The sequence below is a fragment of the Lagenorhynchus albirostris genome, chromosome 3, assembly GCF_949774975.1.
Source record: "Lagenorhynchus albirostris chromosome 3, mLagAlb1.1, whole genome shotgun sequence".
Lineage (NCBI taxonomy): Eukaryota > Metazoa > Chordata > Mammalia > Artiodactyla > Delphinidae > Lagenorhynchus > Lagenorhynchus albirostris.
This window is the reverse complement of record NC_083097.1, coordinates 107,103,630-107,116,144: the sequence shown is the minus strand read 5'-3', so window position 1 is coordinate 107,116,144 and position 12,515 is coordinate 107,103,630. Positions and strand designations below refer to the sequence as shown.

At 36.9% G+C, this 12,515-nt stretch overlaps 1 protein-coding gene across 1 annotated transcript in view; it reads right to left on the bottom strand.

The window, feature by feature from the left end:
• ADAMTS19 (ADAM metallopeptidase with thrombospondin type 1 motif 19) overlaps positions 1-12,515 on the bottom strand; it is a 281,951-nt gene that overhangs the window by 89,842 nt on the left and 179,594 nt on the right. Inside the window, exons 14-15 of the mRNA XM_060146233.1 lie at positions 7,793-7,920; positions 3,594-3,714 (exon numbers count right to left, since the gene is read on the bottom strand). Of these exons, the coding sequence (XP_060002216.1) occupies positions 3,594-3,714; positions 7,793-7,920 (249 nt within the window). The remainder of the gene's footprint in view (positions 1-3,593; positions 3,715-7,792; positions 7,921-12,515) is intronic.

Here is a 12,515-nt window from a genome sequence, read left to right as displayed (position 1 = left end):
AGGAGAGGTAGTAACTGTAAATTCCTGTTTGAGTTTAGCAGGAAACCCAGAGGTATGTTGTATTTTAGGACAACAGTTACGTATAAGTTTATAGTAATATCTATATACTACAGATAGTATAGAGCAATATAGAGCAATATATAATATAGAGCAATTATTCAATTGAAAAGGCTTGGAGGACAGGTGAGTTAGATTAAGTTTAAAGAAGAAAGAGAGCAAGAAAAATATTAAGCAAAGACATCTGAAGAGGGATAGCTGAAGACTGAGGCTCTAGATATTTTTCAGTAAATAAGCCATTTAGCACAATTGAGAATGCACATTTTTAAAAGAAGTGAATATACGAGTGGTTACTGCTGAGCTCAGAAGTTGAAATAAAACCTGTGATGTCAAGGTCATAAATTTGATCCTCACGTTGGACAGTTTGCTTTGTACATAGGAAGATCCTATTTCATAACCAGAGATCCCATTCTTAATCAGCCATCTTAAAATGCCCAAAGTAATCATTATCTTCTCGGTAGTATTAATGATAAATGCCACATTTTGATCAACTGCTATGTGCTAGTCACAATTATAGATAATTTATTTCATTTAGCCATAATGATACCATCTAAGGTAGATATTTAATAGATTGGAAAATAAAGGTAGAGAAAAAAACTGCCTTTTTCAAGACTTCCTTGTTAGTAATTAGCTGACGCAAGGTTTGAACTCAGATCTGTCTGATTCCAGCTATGGCCTGCTGCTACTATTTCACAGGGTAGAATACATGACACTATGACTCTCTTACTGCTGTGGCAAACATACAAATAAAAAGCCTAAGAGCATGTGTTCCTTGTACAGGATTAGTATCATCATCTCTTGTACTAGGAATAACAGGTTTTATGCCCACCTTCTTCTAAATGTAGATTGATAACTATATAGTTGCACAAGTGGCCAAATATACAACTTACCTTTAAAAATCCCTTAAAAAATTATCCCCTGGCCAGGCAAGTTCCAATGAAAGACATGATAAATGTACAAAGGAAAAAGAATTCTCTTCTTAAGTTGATTTTCTAGCTCCAACAAAAATGATTTAGCAAACTCTAAATAGAGCACAGGGACTGAAAACACCCACACGTGTCTGCACATGTGTTACTCATACAATATATACAGTGTGCATGGCCAACTGGACCAAATAAGGCTACAATTCCTTCAAGAAATTTTAGGAAGTCCATAAACTACAAGGATAAAATTGTCTCAAGAGAAATGAATACCACATTCCTAAAGTTACAAGTAAATGAAGCCCACGAGATAATTAAGGACTCATACAGATTTGTATTTTTTAAAGTCGTAACAATATAATGTTCCATTATTAATTAAATTAACAAATGTTAATGGATCACACACTATACTGGTCATTGGGAATAGGGTATTCAACAACAGTAGCCATGATACTTTTCCTCACTGATCTTTAAAATCTAGCAGGAAAGACCAAAGGGTGTAAAATTAGAAAATTACCATACAACTGAACCGTACAGATACAAATACGGTAAGAATCACTAAACTAGTTGGTGATAGGAGGTAGAGGTTGTTCAGGGAACACTTCATTGAAGAAGTGACATTTGAACTGAGATCTAAGTGACATCTAGGAATTAACCAGGCAAAGCTAAGGGGAAGCTAACAGAACAATATTTTTAAATGCAAGGTGCTAGAGGGAGCATGGTCAGTTTGAGCGTCTGTAACAGATCTGGTGGCTGCAGCTTAGAGAAGGAAAGTGACCTTGGTGTGAGATGATGCCAGAGAGACAAGTAGGAACAACACCATACAGGGCCCTATGGTCCAAGTTAAGAATTCTAGTCTCTTCCCTGTAAGCAATGTTAAACTAGCAGAGAGTTGCAAGGAAGACAGATTGTTTTAAGGAAGTAACATTATTCGTCTCTGATATTCCCAATATCGTAGGCATTTTAGACATTTTCCAAATATAACTTACAAACTAATAAACAAAAGTAGAAATTAAAGTGCAATAAAAACAAAGGAGATTTGAATTAGGAATCTGGGGGAAAAATGTATCCACCTAACTGCAGTCAGAATGAACCGCATTACTGATTTTTAACTGTTATTTCTGTTGTCAATGCTTAGTTTAAAAATTAAGTGTTATTACAACTAAGAAGAAGGTCCAGTGCTGAATGTGCATCGGTATTCTTCAGTGAACTGTTTCCATGCAAATTAAGTAACTATGCAGGAATAGTCTTCAAAAATTCTAGTGTCTTTAAATCTCTTCAGTCTTTCAGACTTGATTTGAACTTCTGCACTATAAAAACGTCTCCCATCACAATCAGGCTGAAAAGCTTATTATAATTGCACTTAGGTGAAAGTATAAGAGCCTGTTACATCTCCATCTGACTATTCTAAATGAGTTCTGACAGATTCTGACGTGTAGGACCTGTCACCTTTTTTCACAGCTTTGGAGATTGAGATTTTGATCTGCAATTTACCCTGGGCCTTAGTTATTTTTAGGCTTCAAGTTCTTCAAGCTCACTTATCTTTTATTCTGCTGGGGCCTAGAGAAAGGTTATATTCAGCTTTCGAGGGCTGTGTCTAATTTTCTTTTGTGAAGGATTTTTTAAAATCTAGAATGAACTCAGTCTTCTTGATTATTCAGATATAAATGGCTTATTCTTTGTATCAAAACAAATACATATTTTTAGGTCAGGTCTTGGTATTTGAACAAGAAATGTAAAAAAGGAAAAAGTTGATGTATGTAATGTAAGAATATGAATGATAATGAAAATTTAATCATAAATACTAAGATAGTTCAATAGATAGATGTCTAGGTAAGACACTAACGTGAACATAGAAATGTCTGCTTCCTCTCCGTAAGCTTGAGGGCTTCAGTATAAAGCATTTTCTGTATATAAAGCTTATTGGTGGGTTATTATATTTCAGTACAGATATCACTTTTTGTTGTGGATCACCTTAAAATTCACACTACATAGATCAATCATCATCAGTTCATCCTCATATCCCCTGAGTATTAGTATTTATAGATGAGGAAAGACAACAAGAGAGGACATGTTCCCTCTCTTAATATATCTGGAACATCAGCCCACATCTTCTGACTCCCTGTTATAGTTTCCAACATGCTACATTGCTATAGACTCTCTCTTTTAAAAAATTAATTCCTTTTGAATTCAGTAAAAACATTAGGAAAAAAATAAAGAAAATGGAAAGCTGAAAACCTGAAGACTAATACTCTCAATAGTTGCTTCAGGCTGTTACAAATCATCATTCTCTGTTAGACATCAATAATTTGCATTGGAGGATAAGGTCTGTAGAAACCTGATAACATTAGCCAATGCAAATTAGATTATTCCCTTGCTGCTCCAATTTATTAAATGCACAACAAATGATTTCATGTTTTCAGTATTGGGAAATGGGCTTGTTAGAATTTCTGGCTCATATCACATGTACTGTATGTCATTGCAAAAAATCATTCAATACCCATTACAAAAGTCTTCAACAGAATCAGAACTGTCATTTCTAAGTTAAGTTCAATGTAATCTGTCCCCAGAGATTATTTGGATTGTTAACCTTGAAAAAAATAAAACAATAATCACCTGCTCCTCTGGTGTGATTAAAATCTCCTTTAATGATTTTGCATGATTTTCCATTGCCATTGCATACACCACAATGATCTTCCCTTGCAAGAGACCCTAATAAACCATCACAGCCAACTTTCTGCAACAAGAGAATGACAGTACATCATAAAATGAGCTTTTTCTTCTTTTCTCTTTTAACCACTACTTTAGGACAAACCTAGTCTCTACAAACTAGACATATTTATTTTACAAACTAATAAAATGCCATATTCTCTGGTGCAAACTAATACAGCAAGCTCATGTCAAATAATACCACCTGTAAATTGTCCAAAGTAGGGTAGTGATAAAAGTATTTTTCTTATATTAAGAATTAAATGGTATCCTAAAGCAATTTGGAAAACTATTATTGAGACAAATGCAATTTACATAAATCCCAAAGGAAGTCACATTTCTATTAAATATAACATGATAAATCTAATTCATTCTACTCAACATAGAACAGATAAGCTTCACCGTATGGATGGGTGGCTTCACTCCTAAAGTGGTTGAAGAGGAGATGCTGAGTATTAAATATTAACTCTGTGGAAACCAAATATAAATGTTTACATTCATTACAGTTCACCAATAAACTTCTATCCCCAAATTCTTTGGCATCTAACGCATGAGTGAGTAAGAATTGCTCACAACCTATGGTTGCTATAAGAAAACAGTAACAGTGGGATAATTAATTTTTATATGTTCCCAGAAGAATGATGTTAATATGAATCTTCTTAGATTAAATCATTGACTCTTTTCTAGTGAATAATGTTGGTCTCCCTTTGATGTTCAGAAAATATGATATTTTGCAAAGTTGTGCATACTCAAAGTGCATAAGTTAATGTCTGTACTGTCAGAAATAAATGGTAGAATTATACCATCACCCCTAATCAAGAAGAAGCTGCAAGACTGACTGATGTTACATCCATTTATAACAAGTTACAATTATTTAAATAAATTTTTTAAATATCACATAAAACAGAAAAACAACCAGGGTCTTTTTCTGTGGTTGGTGTCGGTGGTGTTGGGTGTGGGAAGGAGCAGGTTATAAAATGCAGCTGCAGGATGAATATCCCAAGAAAGCAAAAATCGCATTAAACCTGCATAATACAGCATCCTTTCCCTTTGTCACGAGGGTGTGTATCAGTGTCAAGAAGTAGACAAAACAATGCAATAGTGGAGAACTCTGACCAGCGAATCAAAGCTTATTCAGGGAGAAATGAAGAGAATGTTTCTGGATGAAAGAGGTGGTCACCACAGGAAATTCTCAAAATACAACAAAGATATGGTCAGAGTTCACTGATCAGGAGCCATGAAAAGACCTGAGAGTCCTGGGGTTAAAGAAAAAGTCTCTCCTTCATGTACAAATCAGGAGAAAATTTAGAGTAGAGTTTAGAGTGATTTTGAAATGATAAAAAGTGCCTTTATTGCTCTATCCCTAGCATCCGACTTGTTTCTCAGCAAATATAATAAACTTGATAAATAGTAGTTAAATGATTGCATAAATTAGTACCTAGTTGTCTCTTAGTTTTTTGTAACCCTTGTAACTGGGATAGTGTAAGTTTGTAAAATCTAAAATAAAAGGCAGGGATAGACATAATGCCATGGCTCAATAATCACGTAAGCTTAAAATAAGAATCAAAGAGTTAGTATTTTGTAACTGGTAGCCTCAAGTATCCACACTTATCGAAATATGCTCACATAACTCTAAAAGTTGAGGATGAATGACTTGGAAAAGACAATACTGTTTAACTGGTGGCAGGTACCTGAAGTACCAATGGCAGGCTGGAGACTGGCAGGTACCATGATAATACAGAGGAGAGTTTTCTCTATCCTCTTCCAGGATAGAAATGCCAGGGAGCCAAACTGGGTCACCAGGAGAAAGCTGTCTATTTTCAATTGCCCTCCTTAGTCCACTCACCAAGTTTAGAATTCTACATTCAACTTCAATGGTGTATGTTTTATGATAAAAATAAAACACTCTAGCCAAACCCAGTATACAGAGGGTTGTCAGAAACAAAAAAGGAAGCATGCTTTTAATTATACTGAAAGACAGAATGAAGCATGTTAGTTAAAAAGCCAGAATCCTGAAGTATTCCAATGCTGTCAGAAGTTACAACTCATTTCACAGAACTTTAATTATAATCATCAGGTTCACATAACACTTATGCAGAATTTTTTGTTGTTGTTGCTGTTACTTTTATGTTTACCTAGGGACTCTATAAAAGATCTGGCTTACACAATACTGTTAAGTGAAAAGCACAGCAATGTAAGCTATTATATTTGGCATATAGAGTTAGGAAAATAATTTCTTTTGAAAAATAAATTCGTTTAAGTCATATACTAATCTGACATTTACATAAAGTGATAAAATAAAGATAAAAGTTTTAATTGCACAACATACAGTTTTGAAAACAAAATATGTATAGATAAATAACTGCAATGATTTTTAAATAGACAAATGAAAAATTATATTTCAGGCTACTGCCATATTCTGTTAAAGAATAAAGGAAATTAATATGTAATTATAAGACTGTCTCTTATACCAATTATATTGCATGATTCTACGCTTTAAATGTTAGAGCATGATGGCAAAATAAAGAATCTGAGAGCTGCTAAAGCATTTAAGTTTCACGATGTTTCCAAGTTTTTATCCAGAAGTCTATAGACTTCTATTGGACCACAGATTGATCCATCCATAGCTTGTAATTGTTTTCAAATTTTGGAGCATGTGTGCACATGCGTGTGTGTGCATGTGTGGTCAGGTATGCATTTTTTATAGGAAGAAACCAAAACTTTTATCAAATTCTCAAAGGAGTGTATTGCACAAAAAAGTCAATGACCACTGGCCTGCCTATTTCATTTTACAGATTAATGGACACATACATATTTTAAGTGATTTTCCCGAGAACACAGTTTCCTAGTGGTTGTCGTGGATTCAGTCCTCCTCCACTCAGATACCTCTTTTATTACTAAAGGATGTACATATTTTCCTTCCACGCCTGGGAAATTTATCAGCTGATGGCTCTTAGCCTTCAGCCCTGTTCAGAAAATGGCTAGCCTAAAGAAATCTGCGTTTCCCAAGATCACATCCCCCTCATCCCCTGGGACAGCTTGTATCCAAACACTAGTAGATAATGGGGGTTAAAAAGGTCTGGTTTTCTCACCCCAAATGGGGACAACTTTGAAGAGCCATCCCAGCCACAATGCTCCTCACACAGTCAGCTGACATCTTGTGACTGTACCAAGCCCAAATGCTCCCTGTGCTCAGTCCTGCCTCCTTCCCGCTCTGCATACATGTTGATCATGAAAACACCTGGTATTATACTTCCTGCATAATAATCTTCCAGGGGAAGCCAACCTGAGACAGTGGCAGACCTGTAACTAGCAACTTCAAAGCTTTAGCGTTTGATCTTTCCACTACACTATTCATATTCATTTTAACAGAATGTCTCCTTTTTTTTTTTTTTTGCGGTACGCAGGCCTCTCACTGTTGTGGCCTCTCCCGTTGAGGAGCACAGGCTCTGGACGCGCAGGCTCAGCGGCCATGGCTCACGGGCCCAGCCGCTCCGCGGCATGTGGGATCTTCCCGGACCGGCGCACGAACCCGCGTCCCCTGCATCGGCAGGCGGACTCTCAACCACTGCGCCACCAGGGAAGCCCAGAATGTCTCCTTTCTAATGATAAATAAAGAAAAGCACATAAATGCACATAGTAGATGGAGATTATTTTTAAAAAGAAATAGAAAGGCAAATGAAATGCTTAAGTATAATAAAAAATTGAATGTACATTTAGAAATCAGCTGATTCAAGAATGTTGATGATACTTTGAGTAATAAGACTGATTTTATAGGTTTTTGCCACATGGCTCAGTCTTGGACACAAGTCATGGAGAACTGGAGTGCTTGAGTTTCTGGTCTGGAATGCCCAAAGCCTCACAATTTTACACCTGTAATATGTACGTTACAGAATAAAATTTTCAGATTCTTTCAGCTAGTAATGAGTATTATATATTTTCTAGTCTGAACTCTTCATTATACAGATGAAGAAATGGACTTTCAAAGCAGATCAGACTTGCTGAAGATCACAGTTGAGGCAGAGCTTTCCACTGTACTGTGCAGCTGCTCGAAGGTCCCCCAATCCTCCCTCAGCATATATACTCTCCCTTTTGGAATGTCTTACCTGACACCTGCCATTTGCACAGATATCTAATCCCTGATATCCACAAGAAGTTCCATCCAACACTTGTTCTGATAGAAGAATAGGCTGTTCTTTTCCAACAGGAGAGCAAAACAAGGCACATGGTTTTTCTACATACAGAGTGGATAAAAATAAATGAACAAAATTTGTTCCATAAATATTTTTACCTCAAGCTTTATTTTTCAGAACAGTTAGGAGTAAAATAATATAATCTGATATTAACTGAGTAATGCACTATTAGAATATATAACACTAGAGGGTTATTATAAGTAGTAAATGAGACGATGCCTGAGCAAAAATAGGTATCCAATGAATATTAATCTCCTTCTTAAGAATTATGCCTTCAAATTATTTTTTAAATGTACCATTTATTATCTTCTGGCACTAAACCTCTACCACACACAAACCAAGCATTCTTCGTGAAAAATATTTTGCATACTCCCATTTTTTGCTCGTATCTTTTGGCATGAAGTCATTTTAATTTTAAGAACATATCAGATTTCTGCCTATTTAAGATTTACTTTATTCATGAAGCCTTTCTTGATGTCTCACTTCTAAATTCCAATACACTAATTTAAAATCCTATGCATTTGGCATTTTCTAATTGAAAAATTAGTAAAGGGAGAAAGAAGAACTTCTAAGATGAACAATTCTTGTAAGATTTTCCATTGCGAGGATGTTTAGCAATGCAATACAATCCCATGAGAACATCCATTGGAATGCACAGTTGCTGAAGTGCTAGCTGGGACTCACCCTCTTCATTGCTTACTCAGAAAGCATGTCAGGATGTATGATGTTTAGGGTGAGAACTACAGTTCTAGGTAAAGAATTCTTGAATGGGTGGCAGTCACCTTCAGTGCTTCCTTAAACAATAAGGTAGGAGGGTTAGAGTTGAAACACTTGCCTATTAGGCTCAGTCAGAAAGTGGCAAAACATTTTTAAAGTGCTGTTTCTATTTCTAAGCATCCTGCAGAGGAGCTGTAGTATTTGGTAACACCAGTAGTAGGATTATCCAAATCAGAAACTTCAGAGCAATTTCCAGGCTACACTACTACTCTATTGGCTTGACACCAGTCAGGCCCTTTACTGTTTATTGAGCTCATACAAATAGAATGGAAAATAGTTTACAGTCTCTGACACTGATCTTCGCTTATGTCTTCAGTAAAGTTCCACGTATGCTGACGGGATTCTATAAATACCAAATAACAGCCAGAGGCATGGAACAGGGTATCACTTGGCAAAGAGAAGACAGACAGTTAAATGAGCCTTCAGAATTGAACATTTCAAACAGTTTTCACGTGTGGCTTCTGGATACTGGTCTGAACAATTTTGGGGAGTTGTACCATGGCCTTTAATGTGAATGGTTTTGAAATTTCCCTTTAAGATGCTATTATACGCTGCAATAAAGCAGTTCAGTGTGCTCTCACACCTCAAAGTAGGTTATGTTTATTCAGTGACTACTTACTATGTCATATCTTTGGACTTAAAAACAGCTGCTGTCATTGCAACACTTTAATAGTGACATATATATACAAACACACACACACACACACACACCTCACTATTCTCTTTCTGGAGTTTTCACAGAAGAGAGGAGCAAACCATATATAAGAATGATGTTGAAAGAAGTTAGTCTAGAATATTCCATTTACATTCTAAGTAAGAACTCAGATAAAAACGTTGTATTCCTCCTTTTACATATTGTCAATTTACTGTACTTACGTTAGCCTTATAGATGACATCAAAATTTGATACCAGTCTTCCTTCCTGGAGTACACCCTTGAGATTGTGACATTATAGTGATCCATGTAACATGCCAGTACTTGGCAGGCAGGCTCTGTCTTGATTTAAGAGACCACCCCTTTCCAAGGTATGCATTAAACATGGATTTCCGCCAAATTTCAGCACAGAGTATGCAAAATACCTGAATGTTAAAGCCATGCACCTTTTTTTCTCTAAAAATAAATGTTCACTACTGTATTGATACCTTATATTTAATTCTCTTAGCCAGAGATTCATGTGTTACCTAAAAAAACAAATAGCCACTTGCATTTTAAAGTATCGAAAACTTGGGGTTTTTAAAAGACTTGTATATTTCAATTTCTTCCATATGGCTCTAATACATAAAAACTATTGTTGTGTCTTTTATTCATCATACAGACTGACATGTTTGATTGATACATGTCACAGAATTATCAAAAATGGTACCCTGCTAATTATATAAATATCTATTAAGGATCATTCTGATGATAAACAACACTTTATAAGAGTCAGGAGCTCCCTTAATTGTGATTTCAAACAGTTTTAATATTTTAAATTGGCCCCCATACAACTCTGATTTTCTTTTAAAATCTGGAGGGAACCTGTTTCCTATCTCTTATTTCACATGTGAGTAAACAGGTCTCAAATGAAGTAAATATTATCAAATCAGACAGCCAGTTGGAGGCAGATGTAGAATTAACCCAGGATCAGATGATGATTTTCAGGATTTGAACTGTCATACTGACTTTATTTTTACCATGAAAAAATATTACTTATATACTTAAATTAATGCAACAAATATCGATCAGAAGCTTAATAACTGCCAGACAGTACACTAGGCACAGACAATAGAGGGAATAGAGATGCATTAAAATCTGCTTCAGCAGGGTCTTGTGGAGCACTAGGCAGGGGTACGTATCCTATATGGAAGATCAGCGGGATTCTTTTTTCCTAGAGAACTTGTCATAAACTGAGTCCAGAAAATCAGTAGAAGTTTTCAAGGTAAATAAACGGGGAAAGAGATTAAAGCTTGAGAAAGAAAGGATATTGTGCCAAGAAACGTGCATATTTATAGGCCCAGAATTAAGAAAACATGATGTATCTGAGGGATGAAATGAAATTCGGCCTGGCAGTGCTGGAGATTACAGAAGGGAATGATGGAGATGAGGCCTGAGACGTTAAAGGGGGCAGGTCACAGTAATGGTCTTATAAACCAGGTAATAAAGTTTGAGATTGGTCCTGACAGCAACGGGATTTGTGGAAGGGTATTCCTTGGCACAGTGACTGATGGTTTTGGCCTTCAAAAAGGCCAGCCTGTCTGAAATGAGGAGTAGGGGCTGAAGGAGGGTCAGAGAGACAGTGAGGAAGCCGTTTGAAGAATCCAGGTCAGAGGTGGTGCAATCATGAACAAAGATGCTGGCAAACAAAGAAAGGTTTGGACAAATAGGGTGTGCTGATTGATTACAGGGGGATGGAGATTGAGGCAGAAGGATTCTGGCTTAGCTTGGTAATGAGGCTGATCATGATGCTATGCTCCATGAGAGAGCACAGTAAGAGGAGAGATGGTGAGAGTGAGAGAAAGGAAAAGGGGAAGGGGCATGTTGAACTTGAACCATGCTGAGTTAGAGATGAATGGGATGCTGAGTGGACAAGTTCATGCAACATAGGGGTAAACAGGTAAGGAGCTCAGGACAGAGAGATCTAGGTTGGAGATAAATGTTTGTGTTCCTTTAGCATTCGGATGATAAATAAAACCTAGTGAATAAGTAAGATTATGCCAAGAAGGACGTTTAGTGAGAAGAGGGGCCAGGATAGGTCACTACAGAAAATTCCCATAAGACATATCATTCTTTCACTAAATATTTATTAAGTGTCTACTCTGTTCAGATACTGCTTACAGTGCTAAACACAGCAATGCATAAAACACAACTCTTGCTCTAACAATTATTATTTGAGGGGGGACATAAACAAGTAAAATAAAAATATTATGATAGATGATGATAAGGTCTGTGAAAAAACAATAAAGCAGGGCAAGGAAAAGCACTGAGTCAATATTTATGAAAAGATCAGAAGGAGGTGAGAGAATGAATCATACGGCTATCTGGGAAAAGTAATTCACCCGAGAAAACAACAACTTCCAAGACACTAAGACAGAAGGGAGCCAGTGTGGGTGGCAAGGTGTGATGCGGGCACAGTACAGCTGAACTTCGAGGGTAACAGGAAGCCAGGGAGCTGAGGACCTTAGAGACCATTAGAAGAATTTTGGACTTTTAGTGAGCTGGGAAGACACTGCAGGCTTCTGAATGGAAGAATAACATGACATGACTGACATTTTAAATGCATCACTCTGGCTATGTTGAGACTGAAGGAGGTATGAGGACACAGGCATAAAGAACAGTTAGAGATAGCAGAAGAAGAACTACAATCCTTGAGCCTGTGGAACAAAAACCACACTCACAGAAAGATAGACAAGATGAAAAGGCAGAGGGTTATGTACCAGATGAAGATAAAACCCCAGAAAAACAACTAAATGAAGTGGAGATAGGCAACCTTCCAGAAAAAGAATTCAGAATAATGATAGTGAAGATGATCCAGGACCTCAGAAAAACAATGGAGGCAAAGATTGAGAAGATGCAAGAAATGTTCAACAAAGATCTATAACAATTAAAGAACAAACACACAGGGCTTCCCTGGTGTCGCAGTGGTTGGGAGTCCGCCTGCCGATGCAGGGGACACGGGTTTGTGCCCCGGTTTGGGAGGGTCCCGCATGCCACGGAGCAGCTGGGCCTGTGAGCCATGGCCACTGAGCCTGCGCGTCCAGAGCCTGTGCTCTGTAGCGGGAGGGGCTGCAGCAGTGAGAGGCCTGCGTACCGCAAAAAAAAAAAAAAAAAAAAAAAAGAACAAACAAACAGAGATGAACAATACAATAACTGACATGAAAAAT